Genomic DNA, 26,451 nt, shown 5'->3' with positions numbered 1-26,451 from the left:
AAATCAACAACTGGAGGGGTGCCTAGGTGGCTCAGTCAGTTAAGCATCTGATCTTGATTTTGGCTTAGATCATGATCTCAAGATTCATGAGAAAAGGGACCCAGGAACCAGTGGAAGGACTGGCTGCCAGCACAGAGGCTGCTTGGGATTCTCTCTGCCCCTCTCTCTCTGTGCCCCTCCCCCCACTTGCTCTCTTTCTCAAAATACACAAACTTTAAAAAATATAAATAAAATATATATATTTTTAAAAAATCAACAAATGGGACTACATCAAACTGAAATGTTCTGTAGAGCAAAAGAAACAAAATGCAACGGCAACCTATAGAACAAGAGAAAATATTTGTAAACCATATATCTGATATAGAATTAATACCCAAAATATAAAGAATTCATATAATTCATCAATAGCAAAAAAGCAATCTGATTAAAAATAGGTAGAAGACTTGAATAGGCACTTCTCCAAAGAAGACATACAAATGCCCAGCAAGTAGAAGAAGAAGTATTCAATATCACTAAACACCTCGGAAATGCAAATAAAAACTACAAAGAGATGTCACCTCATACCTGTTACAATGAATATCACCAAAAAGAGATAACAAATGCTGGCCAAGATATGGAGAAAAGGGAATCCTGGTGTACTGTTGGCAGGAATGTAAACTGGTATAGGCACTATGGAAAACCGTTTGGAGGTTCCTCAAAAAAGAAAAAAAGAAGGGGCGCCTGGGTGGCGCAGTCGGTTAAGCGTCCGACTTCAGCCAGGTCACGATCTCGCGGTCCGTGAGTTCGAGCCCCGCGTCAGGCTCTGGGCTGATGGCTCAGAGCCTGGAGCCTGTTTCCGATTCTGTGTCTCCCTCTCTCTCTGCCCCTCCCCCGTTCATGCTCTGTCTCTCTCTGTCCCAAAAATAAATAAACGTTGAAAAAAAAAAAAAAAGAAAAAAGAAAACTACTCTATGATCCAGCAATCCCACTTCTATGTATATATTCAAAGGAAATGAAATGACTATCTCAAAGAGATATCTGTACCTCCATGTTTATTGTAGCATCATTCACAATAGCCAAGACATGGAAACAAACTAAGTGTCCATCAGTGGATGAATAAAGAAAATGTGCGGGGTGCCTGGGTGGCTCAGTCAGTTAAGTGTCCAACTCTTGGTTTTGGCTGTCATTTTCCCACAGTTTTGTGAATTTGAGCCCCACATTGAGTCTCTGCTTGGGATTTCTGTCTCCCTCTCTCTCTGCCCCTTCCATCCTTGGGCTGTCTCTCTCTCTCAAAATAAATAAATTTTTTAAAAAGTTAAAAAAATGTGGTATGTAACTATAATGGATTATTACTCCGCCATAAAAAAGGAAATCCCAGGAGCACCTGGGTGGCTCAGTCAGTTGAGCATCTGACTTCAGCTCAGGTCATGATCTCACAGCTCATGAGTTCAAGCTCCACATTGGCCTTTCTGCTGTCAGCGCGGAGCCCACTTCGGATCCTCTGTCCCCTTCTTTCTCTACCCTTCCCCTGCTTGCACGATCTCTCTCAGAAATAAACATTTAAAAAATTTAGAAAAAAAGTAAATCCTGTCATTTGCAACAACATGATGGATCTTGAGGACATTACGCTAAATAAGTCAGACAGAGAAAGACAAATACTATATAACCTCACTTATATGTAAAATCTAAAAACATCCAACCCATAGAAACAGAGTTAGAATAGTGTTTTGGCAGGAGATGAGGGGTAGCAGAAATGGGGAGATGGTGGTCAATGGACACAAACTCTTAGTTAAGATGAGTAAGTTCTGGCGATCTAAGGTACATACAGCATGGTTGACTACAGCTAACAATACTGTACTACATGGAAAGATGCTATGGAGAGTAGAGCTTTAATGTTCTTACCATAACCACAACAAAAAAAATGACAATTATGTGAGGTGAAGGCCGGAGTTAAACATTTCATGATATACACTTGTATCAAATCATCACATTGCACATCTTAACCTACACAATGTTATACGTCAATTATATCCCAGTAAAGCTGGGGGACAAAAAAGGACTGGATTGGGAAGAAGTAAAGAAATACAATGGTGAATTTCAGGAAAGGAGAAGCAACTCTACATTGAGACCACAGACAGGACAAGTAGGGGTCACCACACAGAGGCTGGAATGGACATTTATCTTCCACTGGGACAAAAGCAAAGTTGAAACCACCCAAAAGAACGGGGATAGGACTTTTATGTGGGATGCCATATGTCATCACAGTCTCCACAATCCTTAATAAGGGTGCATTATCAGGAAGTTAATAGAAACCAGGACAGAACTCACAGAATATGTGGATTCTGCCTGCTTAATATCACTTAAATATATCTCTTCCTTGAACTCTTTCTGCCACTACCCTATGGGTATCATTCAAACATCTCCTAACTAGTCCTTCTTCCATGCAGCTGTTAGTGATCTTTCTGCAAGGAGAATCTCTTTGTGTGACTCCTCTGCCCTTCAATGACCTTCAGTCAAGGCCTTCAATAAATTTCAATTCCACAGTTTGACACAAAAGGCCTTCAGAATATGACCTCTCTCTCATGAACTCTCTCTCAACCCCACACCTCACCAATCCCTTGCAGCCATCACCACCCCACTACCACCACTTATTTAGTGGTTATTAGGTGCAAGACACCCTGCTAAGAACTCTACACGCATTGTCTCATTTAATCCTCATAACAACTCCACTGGGTAGAAATTATCACCTTCATTTTACAGAAGAGGAGACTGAAAGCAGTGACGTTATATGACTTGCCCAAGGTCATGTGGCTATAAACAGTAGAACCAAGATCTGATCCCAGAGAGTTGAACTCCAAAGCCTGACACTGTAACTACCCTAATTAAATTGCTTATATTTCTTCAAATTAACACACTCATTCACAATTCTGTGTCTCTAAACATTCTATTACCTCTATATGGTATCCTTCTCTTCCCCAACCCCTTTCATTAGCCAACTCCTACTCATCCCTCAAAATTCAGGTTGAGCTTTACCTTTTCTGAAAGGTTTTCCTTGATACCCCTGGTCTGATTAGATGCCTCTCTTCTGGATTCCCAGAACACCCTCTATGAACTTTGGTATAGATGTAATAGGCAACTACAACTACAATGAAATGCAGTAATAATAAATTTTAAAAACCCAATATATCCAGTAATTTGCACCCTCCCCCACCTTCACCAAACAATGAGCTTGCCAAAAACAGAGATGTGTCTTAATCAACTTTAAATCACTACATGTTCAGTTTGTTAAGGGAATAGATGGATGAATGAACCAATGACTGAAGGTGAATAGAAGGAAATAAAAAAAGATACCAATGGTTTACTTCAGTGTAAATAATGAATAATGAGAAAATGATAATGAAAAAAAGTAAAAAAAAAACAGCAAAACTCAAAGGCTAAATAAAGTGCCTGAATGGTTTATAAGCTCTCTTTCAAAAAAAAAAAAAAAAAAAAGTATTTATTTATTTATTTTAGCCTTTATTTTTGAGAGGGAGAGAGAGCATGAGCAGGGGAGGAGCAGAGAGAGAAGGAGACACAGAATTCGAAGCAGGCTCCAGGCTCTGAGCTGTCAGCACAGAGCCCGATGTGGGGCTCGAACTCACAAACCATGAGATCATGACCTGAGCCGAAGTCTGATGCCCAACTGACTGAGCCACTCAGGCACCCCGCTCTCTTTCAAAGTCCAGGTACATCTCATGTTAGGGAATAGGGACTAAATATTCAGATAGACCCCTGCATAGTTGAAAAATCAAAGCTGAGAACAGTGTCTTCCCCAACCAAGGTGAACCCATAGATGGATGACAGAGTGTGGCAAGTTGAACAACGGCCCCAGGAAAACCTCCCATGACCTTCAGAACCAATGGGAGGTTTTACAAACCTTAAAAGAAGGAAGCCTTAAAGATAGAGTTGGCACAAAAAGTACCCTTAGGAATGGGAGGAGGCAGTGTGAACAAGATTTTAGTCTTGACTGAGGTGCTCCTAGGAAAATTACAAATTGGATGTATTCACCAAAGGGTAAACGTCCAAGAGATTTAGGCTGTCCTCCCATCATTTGTTGTCCAAATCCTACTGCCTCTTAAGGTCTATGTCAAATGCCCTTATTCTATGTAGTACGTACCCAGTACCTGATCAAGAGTGAATTCTTCCTTCTTCGAATCCTGCAATTTCATTCCTTTTTCAAGGCACTTCTAACAGACTTCTTTGATTAGAATTATATATATGCTTATGAACTGAGAACTAATTGAAGGAGCACTATGCTTTCCTCAGACCTGGCTTATTCAATACATACTTATTGGACTAAAGGGAATCTGTTTTGCAAATGTGTGGTCTGCAGAGTTATTAAAGACAGAAGCTGTAATTGAGTAACTAGACCCAAAAAGAAGCCCTGGCTGTGAAATGAGGAAAAAAAGATACTATTGAAAGGATCTAGAAAAATGTACGCAGTCACCAGGTACTAGGTTAGGATGTCAGTATAAAACAGGTGAAACAGCTCAGCCTCACAGAAGAATAGAGTTGGCATTTGACAGTCAGCTGATGAATATATCTCAGAAGACCATGCAGTGCAGGGAGAAGTGGTCAGAGGTAAAAAACTTCCACCAGCCTGTAATTCAGAGAGACAGTTATGGATCTCAGAAGAAGTCAGTCTCGAACAAATTAAGCTTGGAGGAGCAAAAAAGATTCTGAGATGGACTGAGAATTCACCTACTCACCCCCTAAAATTGCTCAAATTTTGGTCACTTACTTTAGTACCAAACTAAAACTTAACCGTTGCCACTTCTGTTCAACTCAGTTATGTCACATCTTGTCCAATGGTCCCTATCAATCCACAAATGTCTCATATGGTCTAGAAGTCCCTTACTCTACACTTTATTCAACCTCAAGAACATCAAGGACTTTGTCCTGACCAACTTTCCATCATAACCATGGTATAGGAAAAGCAAGGATCTAAGAGCCACTGCCAACTGGTCCCACCTGATCCTGAACCTCTTACCAGCTGGTACTGGTGACTGTACAAGTCATGGCAGTTGTTGAAGATATACTCATATGTGGAGTTCAAACAGGCCTTCACACAATCTTTTACCACCTGGCTGGCTCTTGGAGGACTCTGCAGTTCTTGCACCTGCCAATTAATAAAAGAAATATGGGTCCATGGTCCTGCTCACCTGTGCAGGATCTCCTCCTAGAACTCCCCTCAAACTATTCCAGATCCCATCATCACTCAAAGAGTCCCCGGACCTTGCCCAAGGATGAAATTGCTAGGAGAGCTGATTGGGAGAACTGCCCATCCCATCTCTGTTGATCCATGGTCTTCTCAGATGTAACTCAGGGAAAGGTGTATGGAAATGTGGGCTTAGAGGTGACAAATACTATAGCTTCAGATTATACCCAGTGATTCTTATTCTCCATGTTCCTGTGGCCAGATCCCCAGCCCATCACCATCCCACCCAGTTCATCTTTTACCTTCATTCTGAAGAAAGTAATGCTGGTCAGCAAATCCACTGTTGACTTCAAGTCCTGAAGCCGCTCAGGGCTTCCAGCAGGGAAATTATTCTGTTGCAAATCAAGCAAATTTAAGAAAGGAACAGAGAAATATGAAAGCCTTCCCTGCCAAAAGCAATGAAATCAAAAGCTTCCTTATCTGCTACCCACTGGGATTTTCCCCAGTTGAGCTGAACAAAAAAGCTATAAAACTACAGGTTTCCCTCTCTTTTCTACTGACAGACAGGCCCTTGCCAAAAGCAGGGGTTAATAATCCCCACCCCAGAAAGCAGCACTTCCTACACCAACCCTACTTCCCATGCAATGTGTGAGCATTTGCACAAGTGAACACACAGAGAGACACACACACACACACACACACACACACACACACACACACACAATTTATATACACGCATTTTTCTTGGGTGAAGATTCTTACATCCAAACAGTGAGTTCTTCAAAAGTTATAATCTAACTGTATATTCTGCAATATAAGTGGAGCCACACTACAGACCAGACTGAGATCGAGGATGTGTATCTTCTGTGCAAGGGACCCCAGCTAGTCCACATTCCAGAGCCAGAAGATGGCAGAGTTCTGAGCAGAACTGCTTTTGGAGTGAGTTCCTTAGGACCTTCCCACCATGCCTCACTTCATTCCCCTTGGCATGAGTTTTAGGAGGAAGCTGCCAAGAAGAGCTGAAGGGAGATGTTGAGCTACTCTCCATTTTAAGGATTGCTTTTTTAAACTCCAAATGGCTACTTATATGCCAAATATAAGATATACAGTCAACTTTCCATTATTCATGCAAATGGAGGACACTGAAATTGCAAGATAATTAAAACTCCACTTCTTTTTGACTTTGAGGTTATTTTTATACTTACTTTTTAACGTGGGTATATTGCCTGTTCTGAAAATTTATGACACTTTAAAGCAAGTAATGAAGCCATTCTAAGAAGTCCTAACTTAGGAAGAATTGGGAAACTGCCCATTTTCCTGTCCTGTCCTGTCCCAGGTACTCACCCTCCTAGTACATCTATTTCCTCCCTCCATCCTAGGAATGGATATGACCCCTGCTACAAATTACTTGCCCAAGCCAAGCTACTCATACCTCCCTTGAAAAAGAAGGAGAGTATGGAAAAATACAAAAAAGAAACGTTAAGTATCTAATTCTTAAAGGGGCATTTCTGGAAGAGATTATCCTCAGGAGACTCCCTAATGAGAATGTCATCAGTAGTTGAATGGAGTGACATCAGTGGGGTTGGAAAGCCAACTATCTGTACAAAATTAGCCACACCTGCTATTTACACACTGCATGCTCCTTGGAGTTTGAAGAACCACACATGTCAGTGGCATTGGCCATGTACGTACATGTGATGACATGGACCAATTTTCCTTGCCTTCAATCTTTATAGCCAAGATTGGACTATAGTCTCTCTAGAAAGAGCTTAGTATTATCTGTTATCCCACCTCACAGTCATGTCTTCACTCACCCTGTAGGTAGAGAGGTCAATTCTCAGTGAGTTGTGCAGCTGGTCCAGTAGTTTTACAAATCTCTCTTTCTAAGGGTAGGATACAAATAACAGGGAAGAGAGAAATAATCTGAGTTCCTTAGACTGTAGCAGAAACGGAACCATCTCTGGCTGAGGAGGAGACGTTGGTTTGGGGACACATCCTATCTCATCCCTGCCCAGCAGAAGAACAACCAATATAAGGGAAAATTGGGATGGGTGGCTCGTGTTCCATCTCTTAGCAACTCTGTCTCAAATGAGATCTTCTCACACTGGCAAGGGGACAGGAAGCCCTTGGGAGAGGAAACAGCTCTTTCTATGTAAGAGTCAAAAGGAGATGATCCATGCTTCTCCGTTCCTTTGGGACTCTAACTCTTCTTATTCAAATAAAAGGAAACTTGAAACAATTCTTTTATTTGTTCCTGAGTCTATGGTCTCCTAACTTACCTTGGGGCAGCTCAAAAACAGTTAAGTAGCCAGAGTCTAGCAGTAATGATAAGAGGGAGGAATACTCATTCATTTGGAAGGTGATCAAGCAGACCTGAGAGGGCTTCTCTTTACACCACATTCCATATTGTTTTTCTTAGTTTATACTTTTTAAAATGTTAAAATAAATAACATACACCATTTTAATAGTTGATTTTTATAGAAAAGATATAATTAAATGTGGAATCACATGCCTATAGACTTGGTATAGCACTCCTAGAATTCATATATTGGTTATATTATACATCGTTAGGTCTTAAGTCAATATATAATGGGATGAGATAATGGAACACATATTTGAGTGGCTTAATCAATGCTGTTAATTCATCTATAGAAAGACTCTATTAAAATAAAAAAAGGTAGTTACTATCAAAAAACAGGGCTCAGAGAACCAGTAGATTTGGGAGTATCAGTAATGTTATTCCTAAAGAGGCAATCTTTGTGGTGGGTCAAAGAGACTTCTGTTTATATTGAACTTATGTCAGGTGATATTCTGAATAAAGATTCAACTTCTCAAGTATCTTAAAACCAGGAAAGGGCACATCCTGGATAGGGTAAACAGTCCAACACTAGAAAAGGGATAGGCTCAAGGAATATACTGGTATCATCGCTTAGACATCAGTCTCATATGAACTTGAGTGGGAGGAGTCAGAGAGAAACTGAATAATGTTAAGAAAGGTCCACTTGTGGTCTTGCAGGACTAAGGAACACAGTGACTCAACCAAGTTCTTGGCCTAGAAAGATTCTGTGTGGCAGCCCCCCGCCCGCCCCCCATAGTGGTAATATTCCACGTTCTCTCATTTATCCATGTCTGAGGAGAGTTCATTAGTAAGTGTGCCTATCCATAATGAAATAAGGACAGTCCATTAGCATAGTCTACATACCCATAAGGAAATAAATTCATCTATCTAAGTGGCAGCTCTGGTACCTACTGTGAAAAATCAAACTTTATTAATAACAAATGAGTAGGTATGTTTTTATATCACACTCACCCCAAAGTTGGAAGCTGCAAAGCGATCAGATGCAGAGACATTGGTGGAGGCGGTTGTGTGGGCATAGTAGGCATTGATGTTGGCCAGTAAGGTGCTCATCACTGCTGGCACACCAGGACACATGTACTTGGATGACAAACATGCAAAGTGCCTGAAAAACAGTATTCTTGGCCTCAAAGACTCTTCAAGGATTGCAGCAAAAAACAAATAATCAGAAGAGCTTACTGGTGTGTATGAAGCTTCCAATCATTTTGGCATGCAAGAATCTTTGTAATTTATTCATTCAAATATACATTCAGTGAATGCCTACCATGTGCCAGGCCCTGTGCTAGGTGCTAGAATCCAAAGATGTGATAGCCTGGCAGAGAAAGCAAGAGTAAGAAAGTCAATAAGCCAAGGCATGCTCTGCCAAACTACTGTAGAAACATACAAGATCACTTAAATCAGAATGGTTGAGGGCTGGAAGGGATTAGAATAAGGCTTCTCAAAGAAGAGATGGTTGAACCAAATCTTAAAGGATTAGTAGGAAGTAATCAAATGGAGAAGTGTTCAGGCAAAGGGAAATTCCATTGCAAAGACAAATATATTCATGGCAGATTGATTCATTTGGGAAAACCTCAGTTATGGCTACTGTTCAGGTATATGATATAGGAATACCAAGAAATAAAAGAAGCATAAAATAGTTAACAGAACAGTTTACCCTCAATACTATAGTATATTTTAAAATGAAGGCACAGTATGATCAGATTAGTCTTTCAGAAAGGCCCCTTTGATGATAAATTGGAGGACGACTCAGATAAGACTAGGATGGAAAGAGCAGTTGAAGAGTTACTATAATCATTCAGAAAAGAAGCAATGAAAGCACTAAATGGAACAGAGAAATGGTTAAGAGTACAGACTCTAGATCAAGAGTGGGTTTGAATCTCAGCTCCACTATTTACTCAGTGACTTTGGATAAATTACTTAAACTTCTCTATGCCTCAGTTTCCTACCTGTAAAATGGGAAAAATAATGGTACCCCCTCATAAATGAGTTAAAATTCATAAAATGCTTAGAACAATGCCTGGAACATAAAGAAATGTATGAGGGAGTTGTTATTATCATTATCGTTATTGTTACTATTGCACTATAGCAATAGTGATAGATTAAAAACAATTTTAGGAGATAGAATCCAGAGGTTTTAGAATTTTGATGTTGGAAGTCAAAGGGCAGTAGTAATTAAGAAAGAAAAGTTTAAGCTGATTCCTAAATTTGTGTGGACAACTGCATTCAAAATTGTTCCATTTACTAAAATAGGGAATATAGGAAGATAGACATATTTGGTGGAGATGTTGTTGATTTGGAAGAAGGAAGCAGCTGAAAATGGATCTGAAATTCAGGAAAAGGTATGATATGGAAAAAGAAATGGAGTCCTCAACCCAGAAGAACTGGTTAAGGTCACAGGTTTGGATGAGATCATCTAGGGAGAATGAACAGAGTAGGAATGGTAAGGAGGCCATTCTCAAACCTCATTCCTCACTGTATTTCTTCTCTCCACCTATAATGAACTTCTTGTAATTCCTTGAATGTTCTATTGTCTGCTGCATCTCAGCGCCATAGCACATGCCCTACCAGAAATGCTCTTCCACCTTTCCTGTATTTCAAGACTCAGTTCAAGTGTCAACTCTTCAATGGCTTCCCTCACATGCCTCCCCTAAAAGGTAGATGGTTTCATAATTCCCTGTTATTACTTCTACCATAGCACTTATCATATTATATTGTAATTGTTTGTTTACTGGTCTCTCCTTCCTACTGGACTGCGTTCCCCAATCACAGAGGCCTCATCTTACTCCATCTTTGTGTTCTCAGCACCTAACACAATATATGACCCATAGAAGAAACTCAATAAAAATTTGTAGAATAAATGAAGCATGTCCAGGGTAATAGTCACCTTCTGCTTACAGCTCTAGTGGCAGCCTCACCAACATACAAACAACAAACTCTTACATACTAGTATATACAAACTCTTCATAGTAGGCAAAATTTTCTGGCATAGGAGTCTTGCTCAACTCCAGACACAGCTGCTTTTTCTACAGTTTAGTGCCTTCTTCAACATCCAGGCCAATCTATGAAAGCTTGTCTATCAAACACATATACATAAGCACACATGCTGCATCTCCTCAGGCCTGTGATGTTTGGGCAAGTTTGTCCTGGTATACCCTCTCATGCCTTTTGCCCTTCTTATCTCTGCACTCTGGGGGAGACAGGTAAGTATCACCTCCCTGAATTACTGATAAATATACTCCCTTTATACATATATTTTCTTTGCCTTGGGGCATAGACCCACCTCACCTCAGCTCAGAGAGGAAAGCAACAAATCACTGTATACTACCCCACTTAAGGACCTATTTACCCTGTCAGTGCACCTTCATTAGCCTCCCCAAGAATTAAAAGCCACTTCCCAAAGCCCCAGGGGAGCCTCACGTCATGGCCTGATATATGGACTCGATGCCATAGCGCATGGCAAATTCATCCACAATTTCTTGGGCAGTCTCATCAAAGTACACCTTCCATGCATCATCTCCTCGAGCCTCAGGAATCAGGACTCCTCCACTACCCTGAATGTCTGTGAGGTAATGGAAAAGGTTCTGCAGGAGACAGAGCAAAGGAAATAGTTAAATACATATTAAAAATAAAACTAAAATCTGGTGGTAAAGTCCAGGAGAATATGAATAGGGTTCCAAAGAAATTCTGTCAAATCATCGCTAGTTCCTTGTGTGGCCCAATAGGCCTTCACATGAGTGAAAGAGAACAAAGGCTGGGACTATTACTTGGGCTGTCCAGGGTAGCATGGTGAATAAAAACCAGGCCCCAAATCTTCAACCATCCCGCAATCCCATTTATTGTCAAAGGCCTTCCCAGCACTGCTTTCTGACACCCCATCTACCAAAGGCTGGCTCACCTCATGGAGACACGTATATTGCACATGATACGGTGCTACCTTCTCCTCCCCCTTGATCTCCACACTGATTTGTAGTCGGATAGCCCCTGAGACAGCTGATTTATCTGTCCTCTTCTCTAGGAAGAAAAGAAGACCAGAGATTGACACCAATGCAACTACAGATAGCGCAGACAGCCCCCATCCTGGCTTAATCCAAGGAAAAAGAGGCACTAATCCAAAGTTCACATAACAGAGTGAACTCACTCCAGCGACCACATAGTCTACAAATACCCCCAAATATTCCCAATATTAATTTCTTATTTATTTATTTTTATTTTTTGTTTTTTTTTTCCAATATTAATTTCATTAAGAGAATAGGGAGCTAAAACCATTAGAGATGAGCATGAAGATTAAAGGGCCTCCTGAAATCTGAAGAATGGCTGAACAGCCAGACTGAGTTCCAGCCACTTCCACTCCTCTGTCCCCCATCTCTACTCATCGTCAGTTCTCTGCAGATAAGACAGGCTCTGTATGCTTTAGGGATTGAGTGATGGTTTTGGTAGGCAGGATTTTCCCCCAGATTTCCCATTCATGCTCTCCCTTCCCAGAAAATTTCTCTGGTCCTGTCTCCTCACCCAAGTTGTACCAGACGTCCATCTCGCCACTCAGTGTCCGAACCTCAATAATGGTTTGACCAAGGAAATCATCAGACTCTCGTTTAAGCCGCTGTTTTACTCTTGACTTGATGTCATCATCTTCATCCCATACACGTACCTTGATGCGGTCAGAAGAGTTGTGGCACTCACTGTGAGAGAAATAGGCAGGCTCTGTTAGGTACCAACCAAGCAGCACTCATTCTTATTACTTCCAATTCCCTCCCAAAGCTCCATCAACTGTACTTGAAGCCTTGTAGAGGAAATGAAGGAGTCAGGGAACAGTGGGTGTCAGCCTAGGTGGCTCTACATACCATTATCATACCATTCCTTATTGCCTTGACACAAAAAGTGGGGAGACAGAAGAGTAATTAGAGACCATTCTGATTTCCTGTGCAGCTAGCTGTATCAACAACACTAACAGGAAAACACCTGGACAAATGCTACAGAGCCACAGGAAAGGACTGCTAGTTCCCTTCCCAGAGTCAGTAAAGGTGTCAATGTTCATGGTATGTCCATCTGGTCATATCTGCTTAGCTTTCCATCTAGCTCCCCCCATCCATCTAGGTATGTGCTTGGTGAACTTCAATCATTCTTTAAAACCCAGGTGAACTGTCATTTTGCTCTATGAGGTTTGCTTTGGAAAAGGGAGTTTGGTCAGATCCCCCCTCACACTCTCCTTCCCTCACAGTTGCTTAGTGGGTCCTATTGCCTCATATAGGAGTTGTACTTGACTGAATTTGCTACTTTTTTCTCTGTGTTCTCATACTATTTTTGCACACTCCATTAAAATATTATAGTATAACTGTTGGTCTACTGAAAAACAGCCAAATCAACAAGGAGCTTCTTGAAGGCAGAGACTGTCTTACACATTTTAGATACACAATATCATCTACAGTGTCTTGTATAGAATAGGGGCTTAATCATTTACTAAATGGATGAGAGCAGGCAAAATTGACTACAGAGTCAATTCATTTAAAATTCATCATAAGAAGAATTCAAGCAGGAACCTCTCAGATTCTCAAAGGAATAGGTGCTTCCCCCAGTAACTATTGCCTCTGGACTCGAGGCCAATTTTACTAGGCCTCAATCCCTTTCCACGTTGAGTTCTCCAAGGAGCCAACAGAAGAAGATCTCTATATGACCAGCCTGTTCATTAGGTAATTCAGATTCTAAGTCCTGGTATAAGGTGTGTGACAAAGCACCTGGGTTCTCCACACATTAGTCTGTGTCCTAGACTAGAGCTTGACATTTTTTAACAACCATCTTGTACTGTCTTATGAAATAGTCTGTAAGAAAGTAAGACAATGGAAAAAGGAGTGGGGGTGGAAGCTGAGAAAGAAAAAAAAGCAGAGCTTTTTAAGGGAAACAGAAACTTTTCCAGATCCCAGATTTCTATCTTCAAGCCAGAATTACCCAGTTGGAGGACACGGACATTGCTTCCCAACTCTCCAGAAGAGTCTAATCCTTCCTAGGCAGGATAGCAAGGCTGAAAGGTACACAACAGGGTGGCCAGTTCCTGGCTGTCACTGAGCAGTAGTAAAATCTTTCTAACGCTAGAAAAAGCAGTATGGAGTGCCCAGGAGCCCCTGATACAATAGCCCATGAGAAGAAACCCAGAAAATAAATGACTGCTGCCCAATTGAATCCTATGAGAAATAGGCTTCTCCAGTACCTCTGGCCCATCCCTCTTTGTTGAAAGAATTTTTATTTATTTAAAGTAATCTCTATACCCAATGTGGAGCTCAAAATTATGACCCCAAGATCAAAAGTTGCATGCTCCACTAACAGAGCCAACCAGGTGCCCTGCCTCATCCCTCTTAGGGTCCAAGCCAAGGATAATGGGACTTAATGCTGCTTCTAAAATACACATAGTCCCAGGTAAGACAAAACCCTCTGTTACTTACAAATGGAACTTCTCTTCCCAAACAGGGTTCAGATTCCCAAAAATAGTCTTGGTACGCTTCTTGGTTTTGCCCACTTGCACAGTCACGTAAGGGTCACTGGATCCTGTCTTGTCCTTGGCTTGTAGGCCCTGGGCACACACCACTGCAACCCAAATATAAAGGAGGAGGCTTCAGAGTGTGCTCTAGAAGTCACAAGTCTTCCATAGTACTACTCCTATGCTCTCCATCTTAGAGCAGCCTCCATCTGCTCCTTGAACAGGAACACGAATCTTCTCACTCTTCCATATCTATGCTTAGCCCTGGGCTGCCAGTCTTTCTCTGAAAGGCTGGCCCAAGAATCCCACCTCCTCACCAGTGCCTTAACTGACCACCTTCCCCTACATTGATATATACGTGCTTCAGCCACACCCACTCAGCTAGTAAAGCACTAGCTTATTTCCTGATCTCCTACTATACCATTGCCCCCCCCCAGCTCTTATAATATCAAACTGTTAACCAAGTCTATAACATCAGATTGTTACCAAATCCTTCATTATCATTCATATCATTTGTAGGTGCTGGTCTTGCTCTCCCAACACCCAATGGCACCAGGCTCTAGGAGAGGAGGAGTGATGAACAGTAAGGCCCTCCTTCCCTCAATTCTACTTTCTTTCTCTCCAGCCCCCTGCTCCCTCAAACTCAGGATGCTTCTTCCCCAGGTTCCTCCCCATAGTCTAGGCCTTCCTGTCCCCTCAAACCTTGGCCTACTCACCAGTGATGGTAATCTTGGCCGACCATTTGGAGGTGCCATCCAGTACACTCTGCTTCACTGTTTTCATCTGTTGCACATGGGCAACTTTGCTCACAGTAAAGACATCCCGGATAACTTCAAAGATCTCTGGCTTATTCCGCTCTCGGATCTTCATGCGGTCCTTCATGGCCATGATTATGTTCTGGGTCCGGTCCTCAGCTCCATGTTTAGAACTCTTTTCTGCAGCCCCTGAAGGATCGTCAGAAATAGAAAGATAACCAATAGGCAACCCACCAGACAAAGGGTCAGGCTGAAGAATGCAGCTTAACAGAGGTCACTAAGAAGTGGAAGAAGCTTAAGACTGGGATAGCTCTCGGAAGAGTTCACCAATATGGGACCTGCTGAAGTTTAACACTTGGCCAGTGGAATTTAAAATGCAACTCAAAGGGCAGCACAATCTTGGTAATTATTATGGGAGTTTATTATACTATTTCCTGAATTTTTCATAAAAAAAAGAAACAAACAAAAAAGTTTAGCTCAGCCTGCAGTTGACCTTGTCTTTCTTCTACCCTAGGTGGTGGTTGAGAGTTACCCTTCAAGTTTAAGGCAAAAATATCCCCAATGGGTATTGCAGTTATCAGGGAGGGTTGGTGGATGGGCATGACAACTCCACCAATCTCATCCGACTTCCAAACCGTGACAGAGATCCCAGAATTCATCATGGCACACACTGGATTCTGCCTCAGGGCTCTAATGCCTTTGGTCTCAGAAAATATGTAGTATGGTAAAAAAAAAAACAGAGCAGACTCGTCTGATGTATTTCATCATATGGGCTTGTCAGAAAGGGGCCAATCCTTCCTTTACTGGCTCTGCAGATTGGTTTTTATCTCTATTCTCCAAAGACGTAGGTCTTTTCTACAAGACCTGGAGCAAAAATTAAGGCCAACATCTGAATCCTAACCCTGAAAAGATGGCAAGCAGATCTGTCCAGGGAAGGCCATAGAAGGGCATTTCATTCCACTCCTCACTTCACAGAAGCCTTAGGCAAAAGATACTTTCTGATAAATGAAAATGACCTGGGTTGCATCCTAGTCTTGCCATTTAGCATATCCCATACACTGCTACTTTCTTGGACTGGGACCTCTGGAAGGCCCTTGAGGAAAGGATTGACACACTTGCTATGGAGCAGCATTTCAGAAAGTTTCCAGCAAGCAGCCTATGCAGCCTGCCTGGCTTCTAGTTCTTAGTAATTAAAGCAAGAGTCTGCTGGCACCCGTGCTTGAAACCCCTTATGATGGATTTGGGTAATCATCACCAGCATTCATCTTCAATCTTTTCAGAGCCCCATCTCTTCCACTGACTTGTTCTACCTGTTTCTTCATGTCTGCTATAGCTATGCCACTGGCACCAATCTAGGGCCCTCCAAACGAAGACATTTTAAGTGAACAATTAGTTGAGGCCTCTCCCTGGGCCCCATTTATGTCACATATCTTTCTTGGGGATAATGAAGTGCTTCTGAGTCTAAAGGTGTCCCTTCTTTCTCCCCATAATCCTTGAAGTTTTCATTGCTATGACTTGGCTCTGAGTAAAATGTGGAAGACCTGAGGGGCAAGAAAATACATTCCCACATCCCTAAACCCTGCTCCCCCAGAGGTCCAGGCACAGTGGTTACAAGTCCTGCAGGAACAAAGCAAGGAGACAAAAACTTGGAGGGCTACTAACTCCTTCGGCAGAAACTTGTTCCTTTTCCTGCTCCTATTCTCCCCACTCCATGATGGTAGCACAAATCACCTATTTAGTCAGGGCCTGGGAGTCTGGCACATTCTCCTCTGGGACCTCTGCCTGATCCATTTGTCACTTCTGTTCCCAGCACTGTTGTCTAAAACCTGCATCTATAGGCAAGGAATAAATGCTGCCTTCCCTGGGTCCTAGAGTCTATACCTCAAGAGGTTCTTCTGCGAAGCCTGGAACCTCACAGAACTCTCTCTTCCCATCAGTTTTGGTCCCCAATTAATCATGCTCTAGTCATTTGGGCGATATGGCCACTGCAGTGTGTACACTACTCAAGCACAGCTTCTGGGATCACCTGAATCCTGGAAGAGATTGTAGTTCTGCCAGAGGGCCACAGAAAGCTCGAATTTGTTTTCCTAAAGGTGCTTCAGACAGTGTGTTGTAAGACCTGTTATTTGGAAAGGCAATGCCCCTTGACTCAGGACCCTAGTTTCTTTGAAAAAGAAAGAACTTCATAATCAGGTAGACTAGAGGAATGATAGTTGAGCCATCTTAGCTCTTTGTTGCAAGACTATTTGGGAGAGGGCCTGCTGCCTCTGCTCTATACCCCTCATCCCACAGGGACACTCACGTTGCAGGCAGTCGGCGTTGAGCAGATCCTGGCACTTCTCATGGCACTTGACTCCACACTCACTGCAGCGCATGCCCTGCCGGGCAATGCCCCAGAGGAGACCTTCACACTCATAGCAGTAGGTAGGGGTAGTGGCCGTCCAGACCTCAAAGTTGTGGGGTGTGGTACACGAGATGGGGTAGATTAAGGCCTGCAGGGTTTTCTTATACACATGGGATTTCTGAAAGACACATACCCCATCACCCGCCAGCAACTTTAGGTCTCTAAGAGATACCAGAACTGAGATCCCTGCAGGGTAATCAAGACCCTGGTTTCTCCTCTGGCAATAAAGGAAATACTCTAGCCTGGCCCAGCCCACAGCCAAGAAGCCCCTGGAAGAAAGAAGCTCCTCAATGTCATGTGCTCCTGGTCATCCAAGAGAGATCTGACCCAAATGCTACATCTGAACCTTTTCCCAGCATTCAAGCTTTCTAAGAAAACAGAGGGTACTAGGCCCACCATAAAACCCTGAGTTCAGTGGTCACATACTCCAATGTAAGACTTGGGCTTACCTCTGTTCTGACCCCTTGCCTCTTTTAGTATGGAAAACTCAGACACAAAGCTATTTATCTGTTTCATTAACAATGTGTGCCTAACACTCATGAATTGTCAGAGTGGCTACCAGTCTTTAGGCCAGTGAACTCATGACAGCCCGTGGGTCACTTACCAGCTCTTCATCTTTGAGAGATGTGCGTGTAGCCATTGCAGAAGTAATCCCTGCCTTCCGGGACTGGACCAATGACTATGAGAGAAGACCGGCTGTCAGCCCTGGCTACTGCCAAGGGCTGGCAAATTCCTGGCAAAGGAGTTTCAGTGACCAAAGTGATTTGACTGTTTGACTTACTACCTTCTAATTTTACTGTCATTCACAGGAACCACCCATGGGTAACAGGTGATAAGAGTACCAAACAAACTGAGGGTTGACAGATGATGGGGGAGAGGGGGAAGTGGGTGATAGGCATTGAGGAGGGCACTTGTTGGGATGAGCACTCGATGTTGTATGGAAGCCAATTTGACAATAAATTATATTAAAAAAAAAAAAAAAGATCCAAAACACAAGGCCCTTAGGAGACTATTCTAACAATGTCAGAATGACACTTCTCTTAGGGTACCTATCATCCAAAGACTCTCTCTTTCCTTCACTCTTTTTAGGTTTCCCACCCCTTGTTTATAGGAAGACAAAGGAAAATGACAAGTTTAGAATTACAGTAGGAAATACATCATTAAGAATAGAATAAACTAGGGGCGCCTGGGTGGCGCAGTCGGTTAAGCGTCCGACTTCAGCCAGGTCATGATCTCGCGGTCCGTGGGTTCGAGCCCCGCATCAGGCTCTGGGCTGATAGCTCGGAGCCTGGAGCCTGTTTCCGATTCTGTGTCTCCCTCTCTCTCTGCCCCTCCCCCGTTCATGCTCTGTCTCTCTCTCTGTCCCAAAAATAAATAAAAAACGTTGAAAAAAAATTAAAAAAAAAAAAAGAATAGAATAAACTATGTCATAGCCACATTTAAGAACCATCACTGAGGGGCGCCTGGGTGGCTCAGTTGGTTAAGCGTCCGACTTCGGCTCAGGTCATGATCTCACGGTCCGTGAGTTTGAGCCCCGCGTCAGGCTCTGTGCTGACAGCTCAGAGCCTGGAGCCTGTTTCAGATTCTGTGTCTCCCTCTCTCTCTGACCCTCCCCCATTCATGCTCTGTCTCTCTCTGTCTCAAAAAATAAATAAACACTAAAAAAAAAAACAAAAAAAAAAACAGAACCATCACTGAGAACAATTTCATGCTATCCTTTATCCCTGGGTACCACCCCATGCCCACACAATCCCAGGTGGCTATAGAGGCCAGCAGCCCAAATGAGCAAGATACTCAGCTAAAGGGGCAACATAACCACAGTCAAATCAACCAGGGCAGGGGGTTAAGTCTGAGAGCTGGGACTGCTCTGCTAGCTAAGCCCTTGTGTAGAGGGGCCTCATGTTATCTGCCAAACCCAAGCTTTAAGAACAGCCCCCGGAGGGTGGACACTGGGTAGACAGGAAGTGTATCAGCCTAAACAGGAAAAACAGTTGGGAAGGGCCCAGGTGGTTTGAGATTCTTAAAGAGGATGGAAAGGGGCTCTGGAAACACTCACCATAGCCTGTGCAGAGGAGAGCAGAGAAAGGAACAACAGGATGTTAAAGCCACCCCCAAAAGCATGAAAAAACTTGCAGAGGCAACTGGGAGGTAGTCTTCCCAGTAGTCTGATCCATGTAGGGTACAACATCCCAACCCCCTCTGCCTCTATCCACTAAAAATTATCTTCAATCCAGCCAGCTATCCAGCGCCTAGAGCTTCTACTCTAAGGAGAGTTATGCCAGAAAATGAAATATAGGCAAGGTTAAAATATGGAGGATGAAAGTAGGACATGACTAAGATACTGCTATCCAACTAGTTAAGCAAAGAAGAGCTGGTGTACAAAAAGGTGGGGTGGGGTAGAAGCAGAGAAAAAGTATGAAAAGAAAAAAGAGATGCAAGATAATGAAATAAAGTAATAAAGAAGAGATGACATCAAAACTCATCTTCATCCAACCAGCTTGATGGTAAAAAGAGAGGTATATTAGAAAGGAGGAAAAAGAGAAAGGAAAAGATACACAAGCAGTAGGAAAGAAAGGAAGGAAAGAAAAAAAAAAAACAAGAGAAAATGGCAGAGGATAATTCCATTCAGCCAACTAAGGAGAGAGATACTGGTAGAGGGGAAAAAAGCAGGAAATGAAGGAGAAATGGGAAAAGGAGTGCATAGAAAAAGCAAAATAGACTGAATGGGGGGTGGGGACAGAAAACAGGAGCAGAAAATGGTACTAAGAAACGGGGTTCAAGTCTTACTAAACTTCTAGCTTTTGAGCTCTAGGATTGTGGGGGACCCTGGCCCCCACTTCACCCCTCACTACCCACTAGGCTATGCAAAATTCCTTGAGTTGATCCTGCCACAGGAGGTATAATCCAAGATGGGAGCTTCCAGTCATCCTGGAGGTCCTGAGATCAGCTTTAACTCTTAAGCCTGTTTCAATTCAATTCTACAATTTTTTATCATTACCTCTCAGTGCCAGACTCTGAGTTAAATACTAGGGACACAAAAATACTCCAGCAAGTCTATGTCTTGGGAGGAGACCATCACTTTATCTTTAAGGAGTAGCATCAGTGGTGCTCATTGCTAAACTCAATGATCTAGGTCAGGGCTAGAGGCAATTTCCATTCCAGGTCATCAAAAGAGGCTACAGAGAAACCCAGAGGAATAAGATACCTAGAAGACAACTCTGGTTTGAGATAACCCAGGTTTGAGGGCCCAAGCTATAGTTCCAGGTAGGAGCTTTAGCTAATGAAGAACCTGGGGCTCTAATAAGGAAATAAGGTCCAACTAAGGTCTCATCACTAAGTCTCAGTAAAGCTTTAAATGATTGATCTTCAGACCAATATTTGTCACTAAATGGACCACTACCAGTCCTGATAATATGCCATGGCCTAATGGGAGATACCCCAACCCTATAGCCTAAGTCTTCAAAGAGTCACTCACCAGATCACTGACAAGTGGCAGTGGCTTCTTTCTACGTAGATCTGGCATGCTATCAATGCCATAGAGCCCTCCAGCTGGCCTAAGGGGAGAAGAAAATATGTCAAGACTTGTTATGGCAGGTTCAGTGTTCTATTCTCCTTGCTCACCCTCTCCCCAGAGGAAGATGAACTGATTTCCACCATGTGCCTTTGAGAGGGGTAAGGAAGACACAAAGTGAGAGAAATAACAGTCATGGAATGATGAGCAATGGAATCTGCTCTCGGGGTGCCCCTCCATGTTTCCTTCTATAATTTCAGCCAAAAACAGAGAGATATTTTATCCCACAAGGATACTTCAAGGCACCTCTGTTTACTTGAAGGCCCTTGTGCTGCATAATGCAAGGAGGGAATTGGTAGTTACGAGGGCCCCTCCCTAGACTCAGGCCACAGACTCTGCTCCCCAAAGGTAAGTGTTTCCTGGCCTGTGCTAGAACAGAGCCCACAGGAATGGCTCTACAGAAGAGCTGCTGCCTACGTGAGAAAGACTGCTAATGATATGTAGAAGGAGACTTTCTCTATCCTGAGTGAAAGAGTCACCACTTCTGTCCATTCAAGCATCCTGAAGAAAAAGGTCTCCATGGAGAGGAGCTTGCATAACCAAGTGGAGGGAGGATAAGTGGGATAGGAGACTTACAAATAACCATTTAGAGGGGGAAAGAAACAAAATTTAGGAAGGAAACAATAAAAGGACTCTGAAAGTCTAGCCTAGCCCTGTGGATACATCAGCAGGGACCAGGAAAAAAAGATTACAGTTGGAGCAACTGGAGATTTCTAAAACTTTTATACCATTTCTATGCATTCTGTTGTTCTTTGCCATTTCTTCCATAATTATATGAATAAAATTACAGAGAACATCCTGGAACACCATTCTCACAATGAGATAACCCGGGTTTTAGACCCAACTTTTCTACTAACTCACTCTATGTCCTTTGCCAAAATTCCTTCCTTTCTTTGGGTCTTGACACCAATTCTATAAAACAAGGGGAATGAACTACAAAATTTTTCCAACCTTTTAGGAGTTGCCATTCCGAACCTCAAAGAAAAGAACTCATATACTTGGCTTTAATGAAAAGAAGGAGATGGGGAAGGTGGTAAGGTAGTTACATGGTGTACCATAACTGATCTGAAAAGAGACATGCTTCAAAAAAATAAGTACTGCCAGCAAGCTATATAGGTAAAGAATGGAGCCATAAATTAGATCAAGGCCAAGAGTTGGAACAGACAAGCTGCTATGTTGATTTCTAATAAACTAGCTTCCTGAGCACAGGAAATGAACTTTGCTTTCAATGAGACTACCAGAGCTAGGGAAGTTCTCAACTTGTGACAACTTCTAAGGACTAAGCTGAAGGAAAGATGACAGGAAGGCGTTTAGAAAATCAGTGCATGGCCCCACTTAAAAATAGCTTAGATATGTTCCATTATCATGTATGTATTTTATAATCATTAGAAAAAAAAGCTAAAGTCCTGAGGAAGGGCTGTTGAAGTAGCAAGTTTGTGGCTAATTCTAAAAACTATAGTATGCACCACTCAAGGTTCTTGCAACATAAATGAGCTTTAGACAAGAGAAGGATAGCTTATTCCCATGACCTATTAAAAAAAAAAAACAACACAAAAATCACAAGGAAAAGGAGTATGTAAAAATGTAGTAGGTAACTTTATGATCTGTTCTTATTTCTTCCCTGATCATGAGGGAGAGAAGGCAGCCACTGGAAATTCTTATGTCAGAAGAACATACGTCTTATGTCTCCTTTATGGGACAAGGAGAAAAGGAAGATCCTGAGAAATAATGGACAGTGTATGTGCCAGGGAGAGGTGGGGGAGGGCACTTAAACTCTTTTCTCTCTTGGGAATAGTCAGTTATAGACAGCAGTTGAGCAGCTGAAAATGACTCTTTGCTGCAGTCACATGGGTGTGAAACTCCCAAACAAGAAGCACAGACAGAACACACAGAGCTCCTAAGGGATGCTACTTATGTCTTGACAAGAGTAGAATGGAGTAAGTAGGTGACTCACAACAGCTGAAGCAGGACAGAGCCCAGAGAGTAATCTAATCAGCTACACTATCAACAATGGAATAAAAGAGAACTGTGTCAAATGCAGATATTTTTCTAGTTTCCTTTTTTATACATAAAAGGGTTATCACTAACTATGATGCATTGAATCAAATTCTAGAGGCAAAGATAGGGAAGCCCCAAAGCTCCCTCCCCTGCTTCAGGGGAACCATGCTATAAAGCTCTGTCTTCTGTCTTTGAGGAGTCAATCTGCAAAGTTCTCCCCTCTCCTCAGAGAACCAACCAATCCCTATAGCAGAGACTCTTCTTTCCCAGGATCCAACTTATGGAGTGTTTTCTACTGTTTCTCAGGGGGAAGCTAGAAGCAGCACGAGAGACTGTAAAATCCACAGAAACCTTGTAGGGAATCACTTACCCTCCTGGGAGCCACTGGGGCAGAGAGGGGTTACCATCATCTGGAATCTTTAAAAAGAGATAGAAAAAAAGTTAAATCCTAGAAAAGATGGGAGACAGCCATATTTCTTTGGTCAGGCAGTAAACAGTAAAGTAGGAATCTCAGAGAAGAGTAGGTCACATACACAATGTGGTGACATAGCCAGACTGATGTGTAAGCAAATGCCCTGATGAGCCAGAGCAACAAGCAGGTTGCCAAAATGAGTGCTACTTTGTCTCCCTTCTCCCCAGTGAATAGGAAGGATATAAGGTCAAGCTCTAAGGCTAAGGTCCACTGGGAGTGTGAGAACTATCAGAACTTCTATTCCCCTCACACAATTCACTGGTATATATAACAGTAAGCCAAGGCCAAAAAAAAAAAAAAAAAAAAAAAAAAAAAAAAAAAAAACCAGTTAGGCTTCCAGGCCTCGCTTAAGCAAAAGGACCACTTCATACAGAGTCTGGCCTTCTTCTAGTTATATTCCTAAATTCCCTTAGCTATCACAGAGTGGTGACTTGGTCCTTCTGGACTCCCATCTCATCTTGTGATGTGACTTTGTTCAGGTTCCTTGAAGCCCTAACTCACAGACATTCTACATTTGATAAGGTCTCTATATATATAACAAGAAAACCCAGGGCAGGTTGGATACTTAGATTATCATTCTGGTGCTGTTTATGAGCTCTATAATGAGAAGTTGAAAACTGAGGTACCAAATAATTCAAAGAAGAAACTGCCTGAAAACAGTTTTTAAACGTTTCTCCACAAACAAGCAAAAAACCAAAACCAAAACAAACAAAAAACCCAAAAACAAACATTAAAAAAACACACACAGAAAAAAAAGCAGTGTAGACAGAAAGTTCCAAAGCTTCTAGGGCTTTCTAGAGAACCAATGGTAAATGCTGTTTAGGCTCAAACAGAGCTAGTGCTAGCAGGTCTGGGGCTTTGTGCCCCCTTCTTGTCCCCTAAACTCCCCAAAACTTTCCTGCCTCCTAAAACCTGAGGTCCAGTTAACTATCCTGGACCAAATGTGCTCCAGGACAAGGGAGACAAAAGTAAAGTATTTAACTTGTACAGGGGGTAAAGTTTTGGGAGGGCCCTGGCTGGGAGAAGTTATGGATAAAATTAGGTAAAACAGAGTAGAAAAGGGAGAGGTAGGACAGGCATGGTGTTGGGTAATGTAAAAGTGGGTAAGAATTACCCTGGGTCAGCAGTAAGGGTCAAGATGAACTTTGGATGTAAGACCCTTCTCAGACCGTTCTCAGGTTGTCTGGACTCTAAGTAAGCTTATCTGCCTATTGACTACAGCCCTTCACGAACCCATTTCACCTTATCTGGCTCTTGCCCTGGTTCTGTGGGTGAGATGATACTGGCAAAAGGAGAGCCAGGCCCCAAAAGAAACCAGAAGTGGATAATGCAAGTCCCCTAAGGTTGCTTTTGAGGGGTAGCCTATCCCTAAATCCCCAGATCCTACCACACAGAACTTACCTTCCCTTTGGAAACAGTCACTGTACTGAGCAGATTTTTATTTCCTACCTAAAATTAGATGTTTGCCAAAAACCACTGACCTTAAGGAAACAAAGTCACAAAAAGTCTCTGGGAACCAGGGCTCAACAAACTCAGATCATACACATTTCCTGTGCTTAGAGGGGACAGTGGGTCTGCAGAAGCCTGCAGACAAAAGCATAGAGCATGCACACACAGGTACTGAAGGAGGGTTGTGAGAATGAGAGGTGGTCTAGATAAAGTACCTACAGCGGGTACATTCATAGACACAACTTATGCCTGAGAGAAACACAAGGTGATCATGGATCCTGCACACAGGGCGATAAAGCATGTGCGCACACCCATTCGAAAAAGGATATTCAGTGTTCACCCGGGCCTGAATCACAGGCAAAAGCAAACCCTCACAGTCTTCAAGAACCAGTGCACAGCATGATTTATACAATGCATTCACATGGCATGGGGGAACCACATCACAGGTCTACAGAAGCTTGTGTTCACAGAGAGACCAAGAAACCTGCTCAGAAGCACAAAGCACATACACACTTAGGGCCCCAGGCAAGAGGCACAAAATGCCTACAGCAATTCCTGCTCTCAAATACAAAGTGTATGCATGCTGGGCTCAGCAAGGGTTTACAGCATATGCCAACCTGCAGCAACAAGCAAAAAATGGACAAACACTGTGAAAAATAGAAGAGAAGGGCAATCAGTGTTTGGGGGAGTCAAACTGAGTACAAGTATAAGCACACACATGCTACATTGAATGTGCACCATGCTGGCACACACATTCTCACACTGTGCTCCAGGGACGTCTGCAGGAGCATACACAAAAATGGAGCATGCCCACAAACTGCTTTTAAGGAAAAACAGACTATCTACATGAGCCAAAGCTCAGAGGCACAGATCACGTGTGTGTGTGCGTGCATGTGTTCATCCACACGCACACGCACGCACACACACACACACTGTGCTCGGGAGAGAAGGGTAGAAGATAGACAACACAAAGGACCCAAAGGGCCAGAGGCACAACCTGAATGGCTCCTCGCTTTCCTTCTGCAAGGAGAGAGAAAGCAGGGAAAAAAGGGCAGAAAGGTTAGTAGATTCAGTCCCATAGCACGGAACCCAAAGAAAATGCCAGCTAAACCTTAAGGGACGTGGAGGAAAGGAAGAGATCCTCTGAACAACTGGTTAGTTCACAGAGCCTAACTCCCAGAATCCTTACCTCCCCTATTGACTGGCCCCTCCTTTTAGTTTAGACCATTCCTGGTTTGGCAACTCAAACTAAAGGACAAAGCCTGCCTGGGGATTTCAATCACCTTTCTTCCCTTTCCAAAGTGGCCTGCATGCAGCATCAAGGAAACCAGTGCCACACACTTTGTTACCAAGCGTCACTCCAACAGGCTATCTGAGCTGGGCTAAGCACAGAGGGAGTTCCTTCCTTGGAAGCTACATGAGCTCACTCTGGATCTGGGATAAGTCCTCAAACGCCAAAGGCCTGGTGACTGAACCCTTTCCATTTCACAATGCAGGCCATGCATTTGCCCAGTAACCCTGGCCTGTTTTCCCAAAGCCTAAGTTAAGTTAGGCCAGGTTAAGGCCTGGAGTTAAGGCTAGGACCGGGATACTCAAAGGCCATAGTTGGGGGCATCAACTGGCCACTGACCTACAAAGTTACCATGATCTAGATGACAAAACCGTGATGGCAACTCCAGGCCTGATTATCTATTAAATCCAGAACAATTCTCCAAAGGAAATTGATGCTTCCAGAAGGGCTTTAGCAAGTCACAGTAAAGGAAGATAAAGTCCAGAAATTACTCCTCCTAATCATCAGACT

At 42.8% G+C, this 26,451-nt stretch overlaps 1 protein-coding gene across 1 annotated transcript in view; it reads right to left on the bottom strand.

Annotated features, from left to right (window-relative positions):
* Positions 1-26,451, bottom strand: part of UNC13B (unc-13 homolog B) — a 221,437-nt gene that overhangs the window by 15,894 nt on the left and 179,092 nt on the right. The window contains exons 11-23 of the mRNA XM_032595668.1: positions 23,100-23,146; positions 20,636-20,714; positions 17,765-17,839; positions 17,059-17,278; positions 14,718-14,945; positions 13,967-14,108; positions 12,042-12,211; positions 11,428-11,543; positions 10,950-11,113; positions 8,487-8,637; positions 6,991-7,059; positions 5,479-5,568; positions 5,009-5,137 (exon numbers count right to left, since the gene is read on the bottom strand). Of these exons, the coding sequence (XP_032451559.1) occupies positions 5,009-5,137; positions 5,479-5,568; positions 6,991-7,059; positions 8,487-8,637; positions 10,950-11,113; positions 11,428-11,543; positions 12,042-12,211; positions 13,967-14,108; positions 14,718-14,945; positions 17,059-17,278; positions 17,765-17,839; positions 20,636-20,714; positions 23,100-23,146 (1,680 nt within the window). The remainder of the gene's footprint in view (positions 1-5,008; positions 5,138-5,478; positions 5,569-6,990; positions 7,060-8,486; positions 8,638-10,949; positions 11,114-11,427; positions 11,544-12,041; positions 12,212-13,966; positions 14,109-14,717; positions 14,946-17,058; positions 17,279-17,764; positions 17,840-20,635; positions 20,715-23,099; positions 23,147-26,451) is intronic.

Source organism: Lynx canadensis, chromosome D4, assembly GCF_007474595.2.
Source record: "Lynx canadensis isolate LIC74 chromosome D4, mLynCan4.pri.v2, whole genome shotgun sequence".
NCBI lineage: Eukaryota > Metazoa > Chordata > Mammalia > Carnivora > Felidae > Lynx > Lynx canadensis.
Note: the sequence above shows the minus strand (reverse complement) of the source record. Positions and strands in the feature narration are given on the sequence as shown.